This window comes from Adiantum capillus-veneris, chromosome 17, assembly GCF_014529385.1.
Source record: "Adiantum capillus-veneris isolate H3 chromosome 17, ASM1452938v2, whole genome shotgun sequence".
Lineage (NCBI taxonomy): Eukaryota > Viridiplantae > Streptophyta > Polypodiopsida > Polypodiales > Pteridaceae > Adiantum > Adiantum capillus-veneris.
In genome coordinates, this window is record NC_140947.1 from 48,176,363 (window position 1) to 48,193,382 (window position 17,020).

General features: G+C 42.1%; 1 protein-coding gene and 1 pseudogene across 4 annotated transcripts; one reads left to right on the forward strand and one right to left on the reverse strand.

The window, feature by feature from the left end:
• The first annotated feature begins 4,271 nt into the window (after positions 1–4,271).
• Positions 4,272–6,730, forward strand: LOC147437206 (uncharacterized). Of its 4 annotated transcripts, none has more exons than XM_086485876.1 (3): positions 4,272–4,488; positions 4,618–5,664; positions 6,026–6,730. In XM_086485876.1, exons 2-3 carry the CDS (start codon positions 4,800–4,802, stop codon positions 6,139–6,141), a joined length of 981 nt encoding a protein of 326 aa, XP_086342002.1. In that variant the 5' UTR covers positions 4,272–4,488; positions 4,618–4,799; the 3' UTR covers positions 6,142–6,730. The 4 variants fall into 4 exon arrangements, with proteins under 4 accessions (XP_086342002.1, XP_086342004.1, XP_086342005.1 ...); XM_086485878.1 differs by having other exon boundaries at positions 4,674–5,664; XM_086485879.1 differs by having other exon boundaries at positions 4,751–5,664.
• An 8,204-nt stretch (positions 6,731–14,934) lies between these two features.
• Positions 14,935–16,029, reverse strand: LOC147437207 (histone H3 pseudogene; annotated as a pseudogene).
• Positions 16,030–17,020: the final 991 nt, after the last annotated feature.

The window sequence follows — 17,020 nt, forward strand, 5'->3', positions numbered from 1 at the left end:
AATCTTTCTAATTCTTCATCCAAAAGTGCCAAGGTCTTTCTCTCTGTGGATTTCTTCCTCACCCAACCTTCCACAACAATCCTAGATATGGCTTGTACCTCCACTGAAACCTTATGTTTGAACCAATCTGTGCTGTAGTAGTCATAGAACTCTCCACAAAACTTACAAAATTGCCATATCACCCATCCTATGGCGTACACATCTGTGGCCTTGGTCCATGGGCATGGGTGCTTGCCATCTAGTAACTCAGGAGCTCGCCAAGGACGAAGCTTTTGCCAGTTTTCATCGGTATTGTTGGTCTTTTGTGTTTCCAAGCCAACACGCAGAGCCAATCCCCAATCAATTATGCCAATACGGGGAGTGAGATCCTTGGTAAAGTCCAACATGATGTTCCATGGATGGAGATCATTGTGGATCACTCCCTCGTCATGTGCGAATCGCAATGCCTTCACCAAGGCATGGATCAACGAGGGAGCATGATTGCACAGGCTCTTGATACGTGTTTTCTAGTCCTCAGAGGATTGCTCCCATTTAAAGTCTTCAGGGATCTTTCCTTTCCCCTCTTGATGCGCTACAAGCGGCGTGAAAGAGCCATGTGGAAGGGGCACTGTCTCCATAAGATCACCTAAAGTTCCCCCATTGAAGTAGGGGAATATCAGAAACCATGGCAACGTTACAGAGTGGGCAATACTCTTCACCATCCCTCTATGGTTGAGATCTACCCCACTTTCTAATGCAAAGCTTTTCCACTGATGCTTGGCATGTCCTTTGAACTCCTTGGCACAATAAGTATTCGTTGCAGGAAGGAAACTAATCCCTTTGATTTGAACTTGCCACCCTATGCCATAAGCCCCTGACCCAAGTTTCTTGATCTTCTTAATGGACTTATTTGGAATGCCCAGGGTCATACTACATTCAGAATTGTGTATACTGCTCTCCAGGTGACTGGCAGAAGCAGTAGAACCCGATGTTCCCTCAATGGCAGCCTCCTCAATAAACGGTTCTCCAACTTGGCTGCTCCCCACAACTCTGGTGATAGCCATTCGCATTTTCTTGCTTAGGCCAAACTATGTGTCTATGTGGGATGCTCGCCTTGACCTCTCCTTTTCAGCTCTCCATCTAATGTTCCAATGCTCTAGCTTACCCTTGTCTACTTCTTGAGGGCATTCCTCTTTCAAATCAGAGGGCACCTTGGACAAATTGCCCACCCAACTGCTCAGTAATGAGTTTATTGATTCGGTTGTTTTGTCTGGATATAACAGCAACACTTTGCAGGCAATCTCACTGTACAATGATTGCAATCTAGACTCATCTGCAACAATCTGCGCTATATCGTCGGGATCTAGTGCACTGGCGATCGTAATCAACAATTGTCTAATTTTCTTTTTGAACTCTATCATTGAAGTAGCAGAAGGATCCATTTTGCCTTCAATGATATTATTGCAAACAACACATTGTGAAATATAACTATGTGCGACTGCATTTGGATCTTTTCTACGTGAAAGAAAAAGTGCAATATAGACCATAGATCTTGTACGCTTTTGCAGTGACACACCTAATCGCAATTGCAATGATGTGCCAATGCCTCACCGTACGACAACTTACAAACAGATGCTCCCATCAATCTAGCAGCAACACACCTAGTCGCAATTTCAACCATGTGCTGAAGCATGAATGACGGGAAGCAACATAAAACATAGTCATCTTGCGTTTTTGCAATGACACACCTAGCTGCAATTGCAACCATGTGCCACTGCATCCACACACGGTGACTTCTTTCAAACAGATGCTCCTGTCATTCTAGCAGCAACACACCTAGTCGCAATTGCAACCATGTGCCGAAGCATGAATGACTGGGAGCAACATAAAACATAGTCATCGTACGCTTTTGCAATGACACACCTAGTCGCAATTGCAACCATGTGCCAGTGCATCCACGCACGATGTCTTCTTTCAAGATTCAAGCATATGAAGCATTATGAAATTATTTGAGCACACATTCATGCATTAGATGCTACCGTCAATCTAGCAGCAACACACCTAGTCGCAATTGCAACCATGTGCTGAAGCATGAATGACGGGAAGCAACATAAAACATAGTTATCTTGCGTTTTTGCAATGACACACCTAGTCGCAATTGCAACCATGTTCCAGTGCATCCACGCACGGTGACTTCTTCCAAACAGATGCTCCTGTCACTCTAGCAGCAACACACCTAGTCGCAAATGCAACCATGTGTCGAAGCATGAATGACTGGGAGCAACATAAAACATAATCACCCTACGCTTTTGCAATGACACACCTAGCCGCAATTGCAACCATGTGCCAGTGCATTCACGCACGGTTATTTCTTTCAAACAAATGCTCCTGTCATTCTAGCAGCAACACACCTAGTCGCAATTGCAACCATGTGCCGAAGCATGAATGACTGGGAGCAATATAAAACATAATCATCGTACGCTTTTGCAATGACACACCTAGCCGCAATTGCAACCATGTGTCAGTGCATCCACGTACGATGATTTGATACAAGAAATTTTAAACCTTTAAGTTTTAACGCAAAAAACTCAAAGAAACATCAATAAAATAAGGAAGGGTTTAAAAAATTACTGCTACACTGCTGTGAGAATATGGAAAGCTGCCAAAAAGTTTGGTGAAGACTTTCACTGTACCTCTTTTGTGAAAAGACAAGCACCGGCGTCACCTTTATATAGCCACGGCGGGCCCGGCGGGCAAATAGCTTTACCCGGCGTGACCGCCGGGGAAATGCACAGACCCGGTGGGCCCAACGGGCAAAGTCACTAGCCCGGCGGGCTCCGAGCCGGTCTCCAAGTCTCCCCGGAGGTCAAAAAAGATGGATATCAATTAACAAAATATTTGTTATTTTGCATTTCTATTGTTATTAACCTGAAATTATAGTGTGATCACGTCATTTTGAAATCCCTGCCGAGAATGGTTGGATGTGGACTTCCACATTAGCCACTAACCTTGCTAAATCAAAGTGCAATAAATTTGAGATCTCTTTTTTTGTAACCACAATATGCATGCCTTATTGATCATTGCGCTGCCAGCTGGTCGTTGCGCCGCCCTTGCTGCAGTTTCCTTCCATGCCACCTACCAGCAAGTCCGTTTTTCTTTTGCCAGTCCTAAAGGATCTTGTGAGATTCGTCGAAGCAAGACATGCGTGCAAACCTACTTGATCGAGGAATGAGTGGGCATTTTCAAGGCAATAGTACTCAAGAAGCTCGTGATGAAGGCTATACCCCCACAAAGTCTTTACGTTGTGCAAGGCTTAAAATAAGAATTTGGAGAGCATGGTGTACTTTAACCTAGTGCACCTCATTTTAACCCAAAAGTTTTTGCCATTCTTCTTCCCTTCTACAACTTTTATAGACATCTTCTCAAGTTTCTAAGTAACCTCACAATGTAAGTATTCTTTGAAGTTGTTGCCAACTTTTCTAACAAGAAATGCTTTGCGCTTGTTCTATTATCATGTGGTTTGACATTAACTTGGTAGAGGCAGGGCTAGAAAAATACATTTTTTCTGACCGAAGAAAATAAAGGCAATCTTGAAATTCTATCGATTTTTAGTCAAAATTTGAAGCTTTTGCCAGTATTTACACAAAAACTTGTGTAAATTTGTCGGTTTTCTTCAAGGCAAGCTCAAAATCTAACCAAGATCTTATGATTTTAGCCGGTTAAAATACACTATACCCCGGTTTTTTCTAACACTGGGTAGAGGCCCTCCTTTTGAGCGGTCTTCTAGCCCATTTTGAGCACTTGGATACAAACCCACCATTTGCTATATTCTACAAAGTGCTCGAGTCATAGTGTACTCTCCCTCGTGGCACCCGCGTCCCGACTCTAGGGACAACAACTATTTTATGTCAAGTTTATCATGCAGATCCTACATGTCCAAAAACGAGTAGTTCCAAGGTAAGTGTACCACAATGAGTGCCACTATTTCACTTCAACCTGGCTCGCATATCCATTGCAAGTCAATGCCACAACATGGCGAGAATTGACAATCCTTCTTCGTGTTAAAGCAAAATTTTATGTTTTCAAAGCATCACATTGCATCTCTCCTACGTCCATGAAACATGTATAGAGCCAGACGAATGTGAAACGGGAAATTTTTAATTTTGCATTAGTATCACATTGCATCTTTCCTACGTCCATGAAACATAGAGCCGGCCGGACGAATGTGAAACTGGAAAAATTAATTTTGCATTAGCTTGCCAGCTCATTGAACTCCCATAAGCAGGTTTGCATGCACGGGCTGCGACGGGCAGTCGTTTCAAAGACTCCATACTCGCAACATGTCTGAGCTTTAATGGAGGAAAGGTGATACACACCTATTTTCTGTTCATCTGGCCATATACATCTGTTATGAGCTCTCGATCTTTCCTGATAAAGCTGTGAATGGCATGAGGGCGCCAAATGTTGTTTTCTGCACAGCGATGGCCATTACCACTTCGACATTATCAGGTAAAAAACGCTGATCATATTATTTCCGCCGTTTGAACTAGTATGTAGATTGTATGCGTGCATGCAGTAAAGTAGATTTGGCATGATTGTATGTGTGCATGCTGTGTATGGACAATTGGGCGGGTGCAGGCGCATAAGCACACGAACTCTGCTTGCATCAGTCACACGCTTTTGTTGATGATCAGTTCATGGCAACATCTGCTATGGAAGGGCTGCACTTGTGTTGTTAAACAAAGCATATAATTAGCTAAAGAAAATTTAGCATTTTATGCGAGGTCAGATGAAATAAGATTAGAGGCCAATGTTCGGTAATGCATCGGGATCAGGACTACACTGTTATCATCAAGTGGAAAAACTGGTTTGCACTTGAGATTGAGGAAACAGATGAATTGAGAGCTCTAGAAAGGAAGAAGATGTATACAAGGGGCATGTCAGTTTTAGATGATCATGATGAAGAGCAACCAGAGCCCAAAAGGACTAGACCCTTGAATTCTTTGCTTGTTGAAAACGCACGCCCGCCCAATATGAGGAGCAATAGTAATCATTGTGCGCCCATCGATAGGAATGTATGCGGTCTACAACAAAATGAAGTCAAACACCTGTCCCTTGGAACCGGCAATAAGTGTGAGCCATTGGACGAAATTACGTGTGCTCAACAAGTAAAACCAAGTGATTCTATTGTTGGCTGCGAAGTTGAAGAAGCGGAAACCACAGATGAGCAAGTTTTGGCTGAAGAGAAACCATTTGTATGTTCCAATTCAAAGACTTGCAGCTCTAATGATTCAAAACCTTGCTCAATTCCTTCAGGATCAACTCGTATTCCATTTCCCTTCACCATAACACCCAGAAATGCAGATCAAGCAGTCCATTGCACAACTAATGAACGAGCTCGGGGATCTGCGTGCACTGCTACTAATCTTGATACTACGAGGTTGAAGAGCCTAGTGCTTGAAGAAGCACATGATGAGGTTGTTATGCTCAATGGTAGAGCAAAGATGTCTGACATCAAAACAATCTACGAGAAGAGCACAGAAGTCAATAGGCTTTCAAAAAGGTCCTTTGTTGATAATGTTGCAAAATCGATGCATCACAGTCTAGAGGAGCGTCGGCTCGTTGATCATGAACGGAGAACCAAGAGGATGCGAGGAGCTACGAGCGCCACTCGTGTGGAAGGAGGTAATATTAGATTTTCATTTCATAATCAAAAAGCTTGAAAACAGCTTGAGGTGTTTAAATCAATTTTCGGTGTTTCTATCAAAAATCAAGGTAGAACTAAGAACTATATATTGTATTCCAAAGTTTGTCAATGTTGTAAGAATTTTCAAGTAACATCATTAAGATGGCGCATTGATTAATTCGTTCCAAAATTCCCTTGAATTTTATTTTGATCTGTCTGATTTTTTATGAAAGTGGGCTCTTGTTGAAACATCTTTTGGAAAATGCAAAATGGTCCCAATTTATCGTTTAACTTTGCTATGGTTAGTTTAATATTGTAAAGGAAACTCAATTGGGAAGAAATAACCTTGTGGTTTTGCAGGAACAATGGTGAAATGCCCAATATGCCAACTGGCAATTCCCGGGGATATGCACGATGCCGACTTCAACACGCAAATAAATCTTCATGTTGATTCCTGCATAGGCAGAGTGGCCTGATAAATGCAAAATATTTGGATCTTCAATTCAATAGATGCACAGACTGAAGATTGTGGTGGTTTTTTTGCCTACACTGATGCTATCGTATCCGATTGGTCCCCGAGTGTACAAATTAATGAACAAATATGAAGGGTTGTGTATAATTTCTTTTTTACAAAAAAAATAACATTGAAGGTGATGGTTTTTTTTTGGGGCCAAAAAAGGGCAGGAAAGTTATGTTATAAGAGAGGCAAAATATACATGTGGGGGCAGTCTTAGATAAACAACTTCCAAATAAGTTTGCCAGTGATCTGCTAGGGCAATTCAAAAGCCCTCCAGCTGGAGGGTATCTTCAAAGCTTCAAAAGTTGCAGATCAACAGCAAGAGACTCGAGTTGTACAAATTTTCCGATGTTTGTTTTAGTAGTGTCTGATATCTCAAGATGGCTTTTCATTTATTTTCAACTGTGATATGCTGTGTTAATTAAGTTCCTTGATGTCAAAGCTGCCGACAGCTTGCTTCCGATGCTATGTGTGTAGCTAACGCGGATAAGCTTGCACATACAAAAGAGAATGTGTAACTACAATAGAGGTTTTTGTACATAAAGATAGTTAATTGGCAGTATGGAAGACTGTGCACTTATAATGCAACATTCCTTCAGAGAGTAAACAAAGTTTGTATGATAACTCTCCTCGTCCACGGGGGAGGGACTCGATCTCAATCTCGAATTTCGTGTCACTAGGACAATGGAGAGGACACTCCATACGTATATTTTGGCTCTCATATCTTTTCCATGTTTTTATGGCAAAAAGAGTTTGTATGTAATGTCTAAAGGATGCTTTTGCAATGCCCTTGAATACGTTTTTTGATGCTTTAATGAAACCCATCTTAACTTGACGAGACATTCATAGCCGTGTTATGCAATATATTCACCAATTTTTGTACTAAGAGTTGAGGCTATACACCCTTCATGAAGAATCAAGTCAAAAAAGATTCCAAGGGTGTTTCTTCATCAACACTATCTAGAACCTCCACAAGAGATTGACTTTCTAAGCAACCAACCTTAGGCAATAGCTTTGGTTTCTTAAAACACGCTCGCGTAATCCACATGAAAGAGCCATTTTGGCTATGCATGTCGTGAATATCCCCATATGTCAAAATTAAAGACCATTGCATTTTCTATGAAGACATCCGATGTGGATACGCTTGAAAATTCTTTTAAGTTCTTTGAACATTTCTTGTAGTCTAACGTAGATGGCTCACGAAGACGACAATTGAGATTCTGAATCACAAAGATTGCTACCTACATTAACAATTTGCTTATTGCTAAGCTTGTGTTCAGATGGGCTTGCCTTGGGGATCCACTTCTTATAGTAAAGGTGGTGCAATTTTGGGCCAAAGAGTCTTAAAAAAACCCCTATTTATGATTAGCATATGGTAATTATGAAACCCACCCCCACTAATAACGTACATTTCCATTGCCAAATACAAACAGATAGCTTGAAGCTGAAAGCAAGGGATGGTGGTACAAAACTGGTTGTTTTCTACACCACTTAGGCTTGGCAGGTTCTTAAGTAGAACAAGACTAAAGTAAAAGAGGACAAAAGAGAAATAAACGAGAAAAATGAAATGTAAAATTTTTGGAGGTTTTTTACTTTTAATTTTTAAATGTCCCATAATAGATCGACGTGGCTGCAAGACGTGGATAGGATTCAAATTCTCTCTCTCTCTCTCTCTCTCTCTCTCTCTCTCTCTCTCCCTCCATCCATGGCAGCTCTGGCCAGTACCATATCTACAAAGACGATTTTGAAAGTTGAGAGTGGTCTCTTCAGCAATCTCGAGTTAGGGATACCTGCATTTAGAGAGGGTGCTGTAATGGGAACCATGAGCATTCATGAACCTACCAGCAACCAAGAATTTTTGTGGGGTTATTGGGCGCAAAAGAAGTGTGTGCAACGATGCAAAGAGTACAACCCTGCTAAGACAGCTGAACTTTCTACAACCAGGTCAAGGAACAATATATGCAAATCCATGGCTAGATGTTTACGTCAGCAGACCCAAGGACTAACAATAATACAGCAACAAAAAAAATTTAACTAGCTCATGCATCATCATCCATTTTTCAAGGTGAGGAGTTCAAATGTGCAATCGAATCTTCTTTCCGACATTCGTAACACATTGACTTAGCTGAAAGTACCCCACTCTTCAAGTGAGCTTTTTGTGAAGAGAACCTCTTTGGTGATGATACTGAACAATCGTGATCAAAGGACAACATCAGTGAACCAGTTCAAAATTGTTGTTGTCTTGGGTGTTCATCGATGGAATATAGCGACAGCAGACAACCGACTAGAAATGGAAGATGAGGATGAAGTATTGTCGCTTACTGCTTGTCACAAACAATTGTCTCCACATACAAGTATCACAAGTGAAACTAGAGATTTGGTGATCGCTTTCTCAAAATTTGAGACGAGAGTTTCACCTAACAAAAAGGATATATGCAAGCACAGGATTGAGACAAAATGTGTCATCAAACATCCCATACATCTTCTAAATGACTCTCACGTGATATGTTTTTCCTACAATACAATCCTTGATGGCCATGGTTTCTGTTGGAATAGTGATTTTTAGTCTTTTAAGTGGCATTCAAATTTGGTTGTACAGTACCAAATACGTAGTTTTTTTTTCCAGCAATCACTCTAGGCCAAACAATACCAATTTGGTACCTTTTGGGCAACAATCATCGTAGGTACCACAGCTCCATAGTATCAATTTGGTGCTTCTTTGAATTTTGCATGGTTCTCAAGAGGATGCACAATATAATTTTTTGATTGCAATGCCTGAAAGTATGGATGAACATTCTCAATATAGTACTTTTGATTTCCACCCACACTTGGTAGTGTAATACCGAATCGGGTTTTAGAAACAAATTTGGTGCCTTCAGTGTATCTTGTAAAGTGTCAAACTAGAGAGATTGTACCAATTTGGCTCTTTTTTGTATCTAGAAAAGTTTCCAATTTGGTACTCTAAATCCAATTTGTAATTATGCAATATACAAAAAAGTACCCAATTTGGTACTATGCATCTTACTTTAGGTGTGTCTTCATACTACCTAAGGGGATCCATAGTAACAATTTGATACTTTTGGAAACTTCTTGTACTTAAAAGTATAGTACCAAATTGGATTTTTGGTGCTTTCAATGTTATCTGCAAAGTACCAAACAAGATACATAATAGCAATTTTGAAGGTTTTTGAAAAAATGAAAAGTACCCCATTTGGTACTATTGATTCAGTTTGACACTATGCAGTATGAAAAAATGTAATGGGAATGGCCTATGAACTTTGAGAATAGCGGAATTAAGAGAATTAGAGTGAGCATTTTTGTGAGATTACTTTGAGAACATAGAGGGTGAACTTAATTGATGGTAGCAACATGAACATAGTACTTAATTAACTTGGCATGAACAATACTTTTGTGTGTGTGTGTGTGAGAGAGAGAGAGAGAGAGAGAGAGTTAGAGAACATGACAAAAGTTGACGACTGGATTTACTTGGATCTGTCTTCCCTCCAAAAGGCGTTTGTATTATAGATTCTTCCATCAAGAGAAACTTGTTACAATACAATCTGTGTGTTCCTTGTGACCTTAGTGATGCTATGAACATGAAAAGCTTCATGCATCACGAGCATAACATAAACTTTGCAAAAAGCATTAACTATCCCAAGCCTCAGTCCCAAGGCCTCAAACACCTTCAAAGGTGGAGAGAGCTAGCGGGGAATGAGGGTAGGGAAGAGGAAGAAGAATCATCCGTAGGAGAAAGAAATAGTTCCTCACTTATCATCATGCTTCTTGCTTAGCATAGCATAATAGCATAGTAATGAAGATGAAGAAGATGGAAAGCTTAAGCATTGAAGCATGGCTCTTGGTTGGATTTGCATTCCATAGCCAAGAGTGTTGGTGTAGGCTCTCTACCTCTCAACAATCTTGGAGAAGGAGATAAAGCTCTTGCACTTTGCACTCCACACAATGAGAGAATGTGTGTGTGTGTCTCGGAGAGTATACCCCCCTGTCATGCTTGGTCCACACCTCTCTCTCTCTCTCTCTCTCTCTCTCTCTCTCTCTCTCTCTCTCTCTCTCTCTCTCTCTCGTATTATTTAATCATTTCATTTGGACATGTGCCCTCTTTTTCCTCTTTGAGAGAAAGAACTTACTTATTTATTTTTATATATCTAAATTCTGATTGGACCCCTTTAAAACCTATCCAATAGCATTCAAGCACATCATGTTTCCAACCCCTCCTTAGTTGCAACCATCACACTCATCCTCTACTCCAACACTCTCTCTCTCTCTCTACACCATCTCCATTGCTGAAGCAAGGAAGCTCCTCTCTCTTCCCCTACCACCTTCCATTGCCACACCAAGCAAGGGTTATCCACCTTCTCCTCCCATTGCCACACCAAGCAAAGGTTATCCACCTTCTAGCTCCTCCCATTGCCACAAGGGTTAACCACCTTCTCATATCACTTTATCCCACCTACATTGTAGCAACAAGCAAGGTCCTGCTCCTCCTCCTAATTTTCTTTGCTCAACCATGGCCAACTCTACTTCGCAAAGGCGGCCAAAGGATGAGGTCACAGCACTTGCATGCCACAACACTAGAGGTGTAGATGATGAGTGGGTGCCACAAGAGTTCACCAAAGGTGCTTGGGTATACATGCAACCATCTGCTATTGGCCCTCATCGTGTGCGGAATCGTGCAAACTTGGATCTTCATTGGAAAGGAAAGCTCCTTGGCTTCAAGAACCGCAAAGACAAGGGGACTGTAGACATTGTGCAACATGTTTTCTCAATGTCAACCATGCATTTGCAACAACCACCTCGATTTCCAACACATTGTAAGTATATGTTTTGAGAATACAAAGCTAGGTGTGAAATCACAGTGTAATGTTATTATGGATTCATACTTAAGATTTGTCATGCATTTATAGTCATATTTCTATCCACGTTGGTGGAGGAGCAGCCACTACATAGTCTCTCTAGCACATTCAATGCTATACATGCGGATATTGGAGCAAAAATGTTCCCACATCTTTGCCCAACCAAACTGGTTCAAAGAAGGATTTTCTTCTATTCTCACTCCTATATTGTCCCTACTTCTACACAAGTGTTTGGAACGCTTGAAATTATCAAAGTAACTTCCTTATTAAGTATGGAGTGGACGGTGCCAGATTTGTGGTCGGTAGCATCTTTCAAGCAAAAGATGATAATAGATGTCCAAAACTCTTTGAAATACTCTAAAGCTTCTAGGTATGTGGGCTTGAGTTGGTGTTTGCCTATTCATTGTTTTGTGCACATTTTTAAAGAGTTTGGATTTGTGGAGACTACCACAATTCTTGTATGTAAAGATGTGCATTACGAGGAATTAGGAAGGCTTTTAGAAGAGGGCTGGGGTTTTATGGAGGGCATGCACAACGGGGACCGGTACCTTTGTAAGGTTGGAGCTTGAGGTATTGGAATGCGCTATTTGAAATCCCGTACCTCCTTGTACATACGATTTCACTATGATCGTTGGATGTGCAAGCTTGGAGTGTGGACTCCCTTACAGAGTGTAGACGGTGCTATTGCAAGCTTTGACATTGCAGTGAAGACGCCCAACGATGCTTTGGAGGCAGTCCAAGTGAACAAGCATTGGACTCTCAGTAATGTGCGAGAACATTTGGTTATTATGGGTTTTGAGGCCCTTCAACAAGCACAATTTCAATTACAAGGTCACAAGGTGAGAATCCTTCCACCACATTTTCAATACATCATGGTTTGTCGATCATTGGATGCTTATTGTAATGAATGTCCTCAGATTGGGAAGAGAATGGAAGACAAATTGAAGGTCGAGGAGGACTGGGGGATGGATGGAACTATGCTATCGATCTTATAACTTTGTAACTCTTGCAATTTTCAAAACGATCCCCGATGTAATCAACATGATTTGCTTCGGCAAATCATGCCTTTGAATATAATTTTTTGCATTGAGATGAGAAATCATTTTTTGGTGAAAGTGCCTTTTTTTTAATGTCTTTAAAAAAGGGTCCATTATAAAAGGGGGGCCACCTACCTCATTCACTATTTTCACTTTTGCAACTCTTGAGCTCCTCCACTCTCTATCTACACCCCAGGCTAGACATGGATGCTTCCAAAGCCTCTGCATCTGCTATTACATCCACCCCGGTGTCACGCTTCATCCTCTTCCTCGAGGACACCAAATACAAAGGGAAGTTGGACCTCCACACCTTTTTTACTCGTCTCCCTGACCTTGACGCCACAATTGCCCTTCACATGGATGCATTTACCGAGATTTTTGCGTTCATGGAGGAGCACATCATAAAATATTCTGTATCTATCCCCCCACATGCAGGGATCTGGGTGCCTTGCGATATTTTGCGCTATATACACAAAGGTGATCACCCATTCTCCAAGCGGTTGCAACGATTCCAAGAACTTTGCAACCGATGCGGGCCATTACTTGGATGAGCAAGCCCCAGGGGTGTCAGCGCTCAAGAAGCGCAAGTTGGGGGTGGCGTACCTTTCGTGGCTCGCAACATTTATCTTCTTGGTGAGCGAGGAACCTGATTTGGAGGAGCTCCGCTTACCACACCTTCAGGTTGGGTCCTTTATCAAGGACACCAAGGAGCAGCAGGTTATCCCCATGAACCTTGCAGCGGAAGGAAAGACACTCCGGCTCGAGTACCCTAGGGGTCTCGAGGAAGTGGTTGAGAAATCCATAGTTGTGGCTTGCCCTAGTGACACTCTAGTGCCACTACCACTAACGGATGTGGCTATCCCAAAGGTAGAAATCAGCCGCTTCTCCTCAGTGGTAGTGGATGGGGAGGAGTATGTGTTTCTGCATGATTTGGAGAAAGCATTTGGCCTGCGCATGGATGAATTCTTGAGTGTGCTATGCAATAGCACCAAATGTCCCTTAGACAATACGCCAGATGCCCTAGAAAGCAAGCTCTTGCCAGTTGGGGACTTTGTTGCTGACACTATTGCAGTTGTATGTGCGGAGGTCCTGGCAGCAGAGCAGTTGCACATGGCTGAGGAAGAATTCCAAGCCACGCAAGCCAAGGTTGAGGCTTCTACGATGCCTATGCCATTATGCAACCTCCCATCTGATGATCCAAAGCTCGTATCTGTGGTGCATGGGAGCATTGAGGCTTGGATACAAAGGGCAACAGGGAGGAGGATTACAAGGAGCAGGAGGTAAAATGTATCCAAATTTAAATGTTACTATTTTATCCTTCATTGTCTTTTTTCTCAACCTTTATGGGTTTATGACAGGATGTCGTGGAGCTTGATGATTTTGCTGCAAGGACGGGTGGCAAGCGGACGGGCTTTGGACCTCAAGCTTCCCTTGCGCATTACCTAGGACAACCCCCCCCCTGGCAATGTGGCCATTATCCATAATGAATTTACTCCCCAAGCCCATTTTATGACTTGGTTGTTGAAAGTTTTGAGCAAGTTTTTGTGTTTGAGCACCATTGCTCAAACTGCGCATCAAGTGTTTCTAGTGCGTAGATCTCTTGTATGCACAGCGTTTGGCACTGGCTTTCGTGGCAAAGTGCTTGCCCAGATAGGGATACATGCTTCCATTGGCTCAATTGACCCAAAGGCCATAGCGCAGTCCCTCTTGACTGGGGAGTTGCCCTACTTACGCGCAAAATAGGCGTCAGAAAATGGTGAAGAAAATTATGAACTCCTCAGATACATGATGTAAAATCACCGTTTTGGAAGTAATAAAAAATATTTAGAATTGTCTCTCTATCTTGCAAATTCTTTTGAATGTGATTTGTCAATCTTGAAAATTGTTGTAATTGGTGATATGTTTCAATAAGCTTAAAAAGCACAAATTTGTTGAAGCTTAAAAAGCACAAATGAGATGACTTTGTAATTTCAAGTTCTGTATGTAATTTCAATTAAGTTTAGTAAATTTAGGTATTTTAAGTACCCTGGGGGGTAGATAAGCTTACCAGGGGCAAAAAAAAAGCTTGGCCACAAGGGCGCGCAAATGGCCCATCCATCAGTTTTGGACTCTGGGCCATTTGGGGCCCTTGTGGCTAGGCTTTTTTTTGCCCCTAGTAAGATTATCTATCCCCTAGGATACTTACAAAGCAAAAATTTATTGAAATCAATTGGTTTTGCATCATTAATTTAGATGCACCCTTTTTATGGCAATTTCAGCATATGTTCACACTCAAGGACACCTGCTTTAGCTCTACCTAGTACACCCCTGCACCAAAAATCCCAATTACATTGGACATTTGAAAATTCCAAATTAATGTTGCATAGACACCTGGTTTCACAATATGTTAACTTTTTTGATATCCTGTGGAGAATTCAAAGCTTGAAATGACCAAAAAAGGGTGGCCACAAGGCTCCATGTAAAATAATGTTGCAAAACCAATTGCTTTTAGTAAATTTAGGTATTTTAAGTACCCTGGGGGGTAGATAAGCCTACCAGGGGCAAAAAAAAGCCTAGCCACAAGGGCGCGCAAATGGCCCATCCAAAACTGATGGATGGGCCATTTGCGTGCCCTTGTGGCTAGACTTTTTTTTGCCCTTGGTATGCTTATCTACCCCCCAGGTGACTTAAAATACCTAAATTTACTGAAATTAACTGAAATTACATAGAGAACTTGAAATTACAAAGTCATCTCATTACAAAGATAATAGACACAGTAGACACAATTGTTGATCATATTGTCCTTGGAAAGTCAAAACATTACAAAGATAAGGGTGTGCAATACAAAAAGAGGGGTAACTTCGGCTAATGCTCAAAGTCTCGTTGCAATCGACGTGCAAGCTGCATATCTTTTGGTTGTATTGTCACTCGCTTTGCATGAATGGCGCATAGGTTGGTATCTTCCAACACCGAAATGATGTGGGCCTCTGCAGCTTCTTGAATAGCCTCTAGCACTATTGCTTGCATTCTATACTGATTTCCATAGCTTTGAAGCACCTCCTTCACTATGGGAGCAAAGGGGGCACGTCGAATCAAAAGATCCGTAGTCTTCTGGTAGTGGCGGAATTCAGCAAATGCCCTTGCTATTTTTCAGCGTCGCTGTGGTTGTCTTGGGGGCACTTGCACATTTGCTGGCGGGCGGCGTTTAGGCTTCTTGAAAAACTTAGACTTGCGCCTGTTTACATGCTTAGGGGCTGGTTCTGGAGCCTCTTCTGATTCATCCTCTTCCCTTGGCTGCCAATCTTGTTGTGTTGGGAGAGCTCCCTAGCCTCGAGGCAGTGTCTTCCCCCCAACGACCACCCGGTGTGTGTGCGGTATTTCATCTCGCAGCCATGGTGGCTCCCTCTCTGATTCGGTGTCTGTATGGACCACCCGAGTCCTGGATGGTCCTGCTTGTGATTGGTGACACGACAGCTGCTCCCTATCGGACTCTGTTGTTTGTTGTCCCTCTTCTTCTCTCCAGCACTGGGCACGTTGCTTCATTCTTTTTCTAGGTGTTATATCTTGAGGAGGTGGAGATTCAACAGTCCTCGATGACTCTCGTGTCCTACCACCATGCCCACTACCAGAAGAGTGCCTGGAACGGCCAAGTGTTCGTGGCCGTTTTCTTGTGCCTTTAAGCCATGCTAGCTTCTCACATCCTTGGGGGGTGTTTTTGTTGGCAGGTGGATGCTCTTTCGCGGTTTGTTTGGTGCGCGCCATTTCGTTGGTAAGAGCTCACCTGTTCTTAAGAAATGAGTGGTTTATGAGAGCATGCAATATTTATAAGGGCCCTGTTCACACTAATTTTGAAAAAAAAAACTATTATTTTTTAAATAAACATGTCGCTAAGAGTTGGACCCTGCGTTCACGTTTAGTGACTCGCACAGTATCCAATTTGATCCTTGTCGCACTCTGCATCGCCGCCATGCAGCATGCTTGGTGGGACCTTGCGACATTTGCCACTTGTTGCTATGTTGTTGAAGACTCCATTTCCGCACTTCAATAGCAATCTTGGATTGTCGTGCACGCTCCATTGTGAGCTTACGAGCAAATGTTGTGCGAAAAAACCAGTTGAACATCTCCTCCAAATAATTGGATTGCACCATTCAACCACCATGTCGAGTATTTTTGAAGTACATTCCCCTTGCTCGATAATGGGACTTCTCCATGCCTTGAGTGCTAAACCTTTTTGAAGTACACTCCCCTTGCTCGATAATGGGACTTCTCCATGCCTTGAGTGCTAAGAATTTCAAGCAATCCATACTTGTGCATAAAAAATGCACCATGCGCAAACAAGATATGTTGTTCACATGAGTAAACGATCCACATTATTTAATAAAAACAATCCCTTGTAATAAATACACCACGTAAAATGACTTACCATGCAATGTGTGATGTTATTTTCACCCCAAGAAAGGGTGAAGACCTTGGTAAAATCCACCAAGACTTCTTGAAATGATTGGCGTTGTTCTTTTGTTGTACTGTTAAGGCCCATAAGCTTGACCATTTTATCAAAATGTGTCCAAACTTGCTTGCGCTTGTTTGCAAGCTGGCCATTTGAATCATTGTTAGTAGTAGCTTTGCATAACTCCTTCCAAAGCTCCCAAAGGTTACCTGCCTGCTGGTTGGAGTTGTTTTGAGCATCATATCGACTTGGATTTCCTTGGGAAACTTTCTTCAAAAAGTGTTTAGCTTTTTGTCCACTCATTGACACTTGTTGAGCAATTTCATGGGCCTCCCCTGTGTACTTTGCAGCAACGATAGACACATTTCCACCGTGACAGCCAATGGAATTCAAGAGTACCTCCACTCTTTTGATCGCTTCCTGGGACTTTTCCAACAGTTTCATTGTGAAAGCATAGTCAATGTGGAGCTTCAATAGCCTATCAAAAATGCTCATGAATGCGTG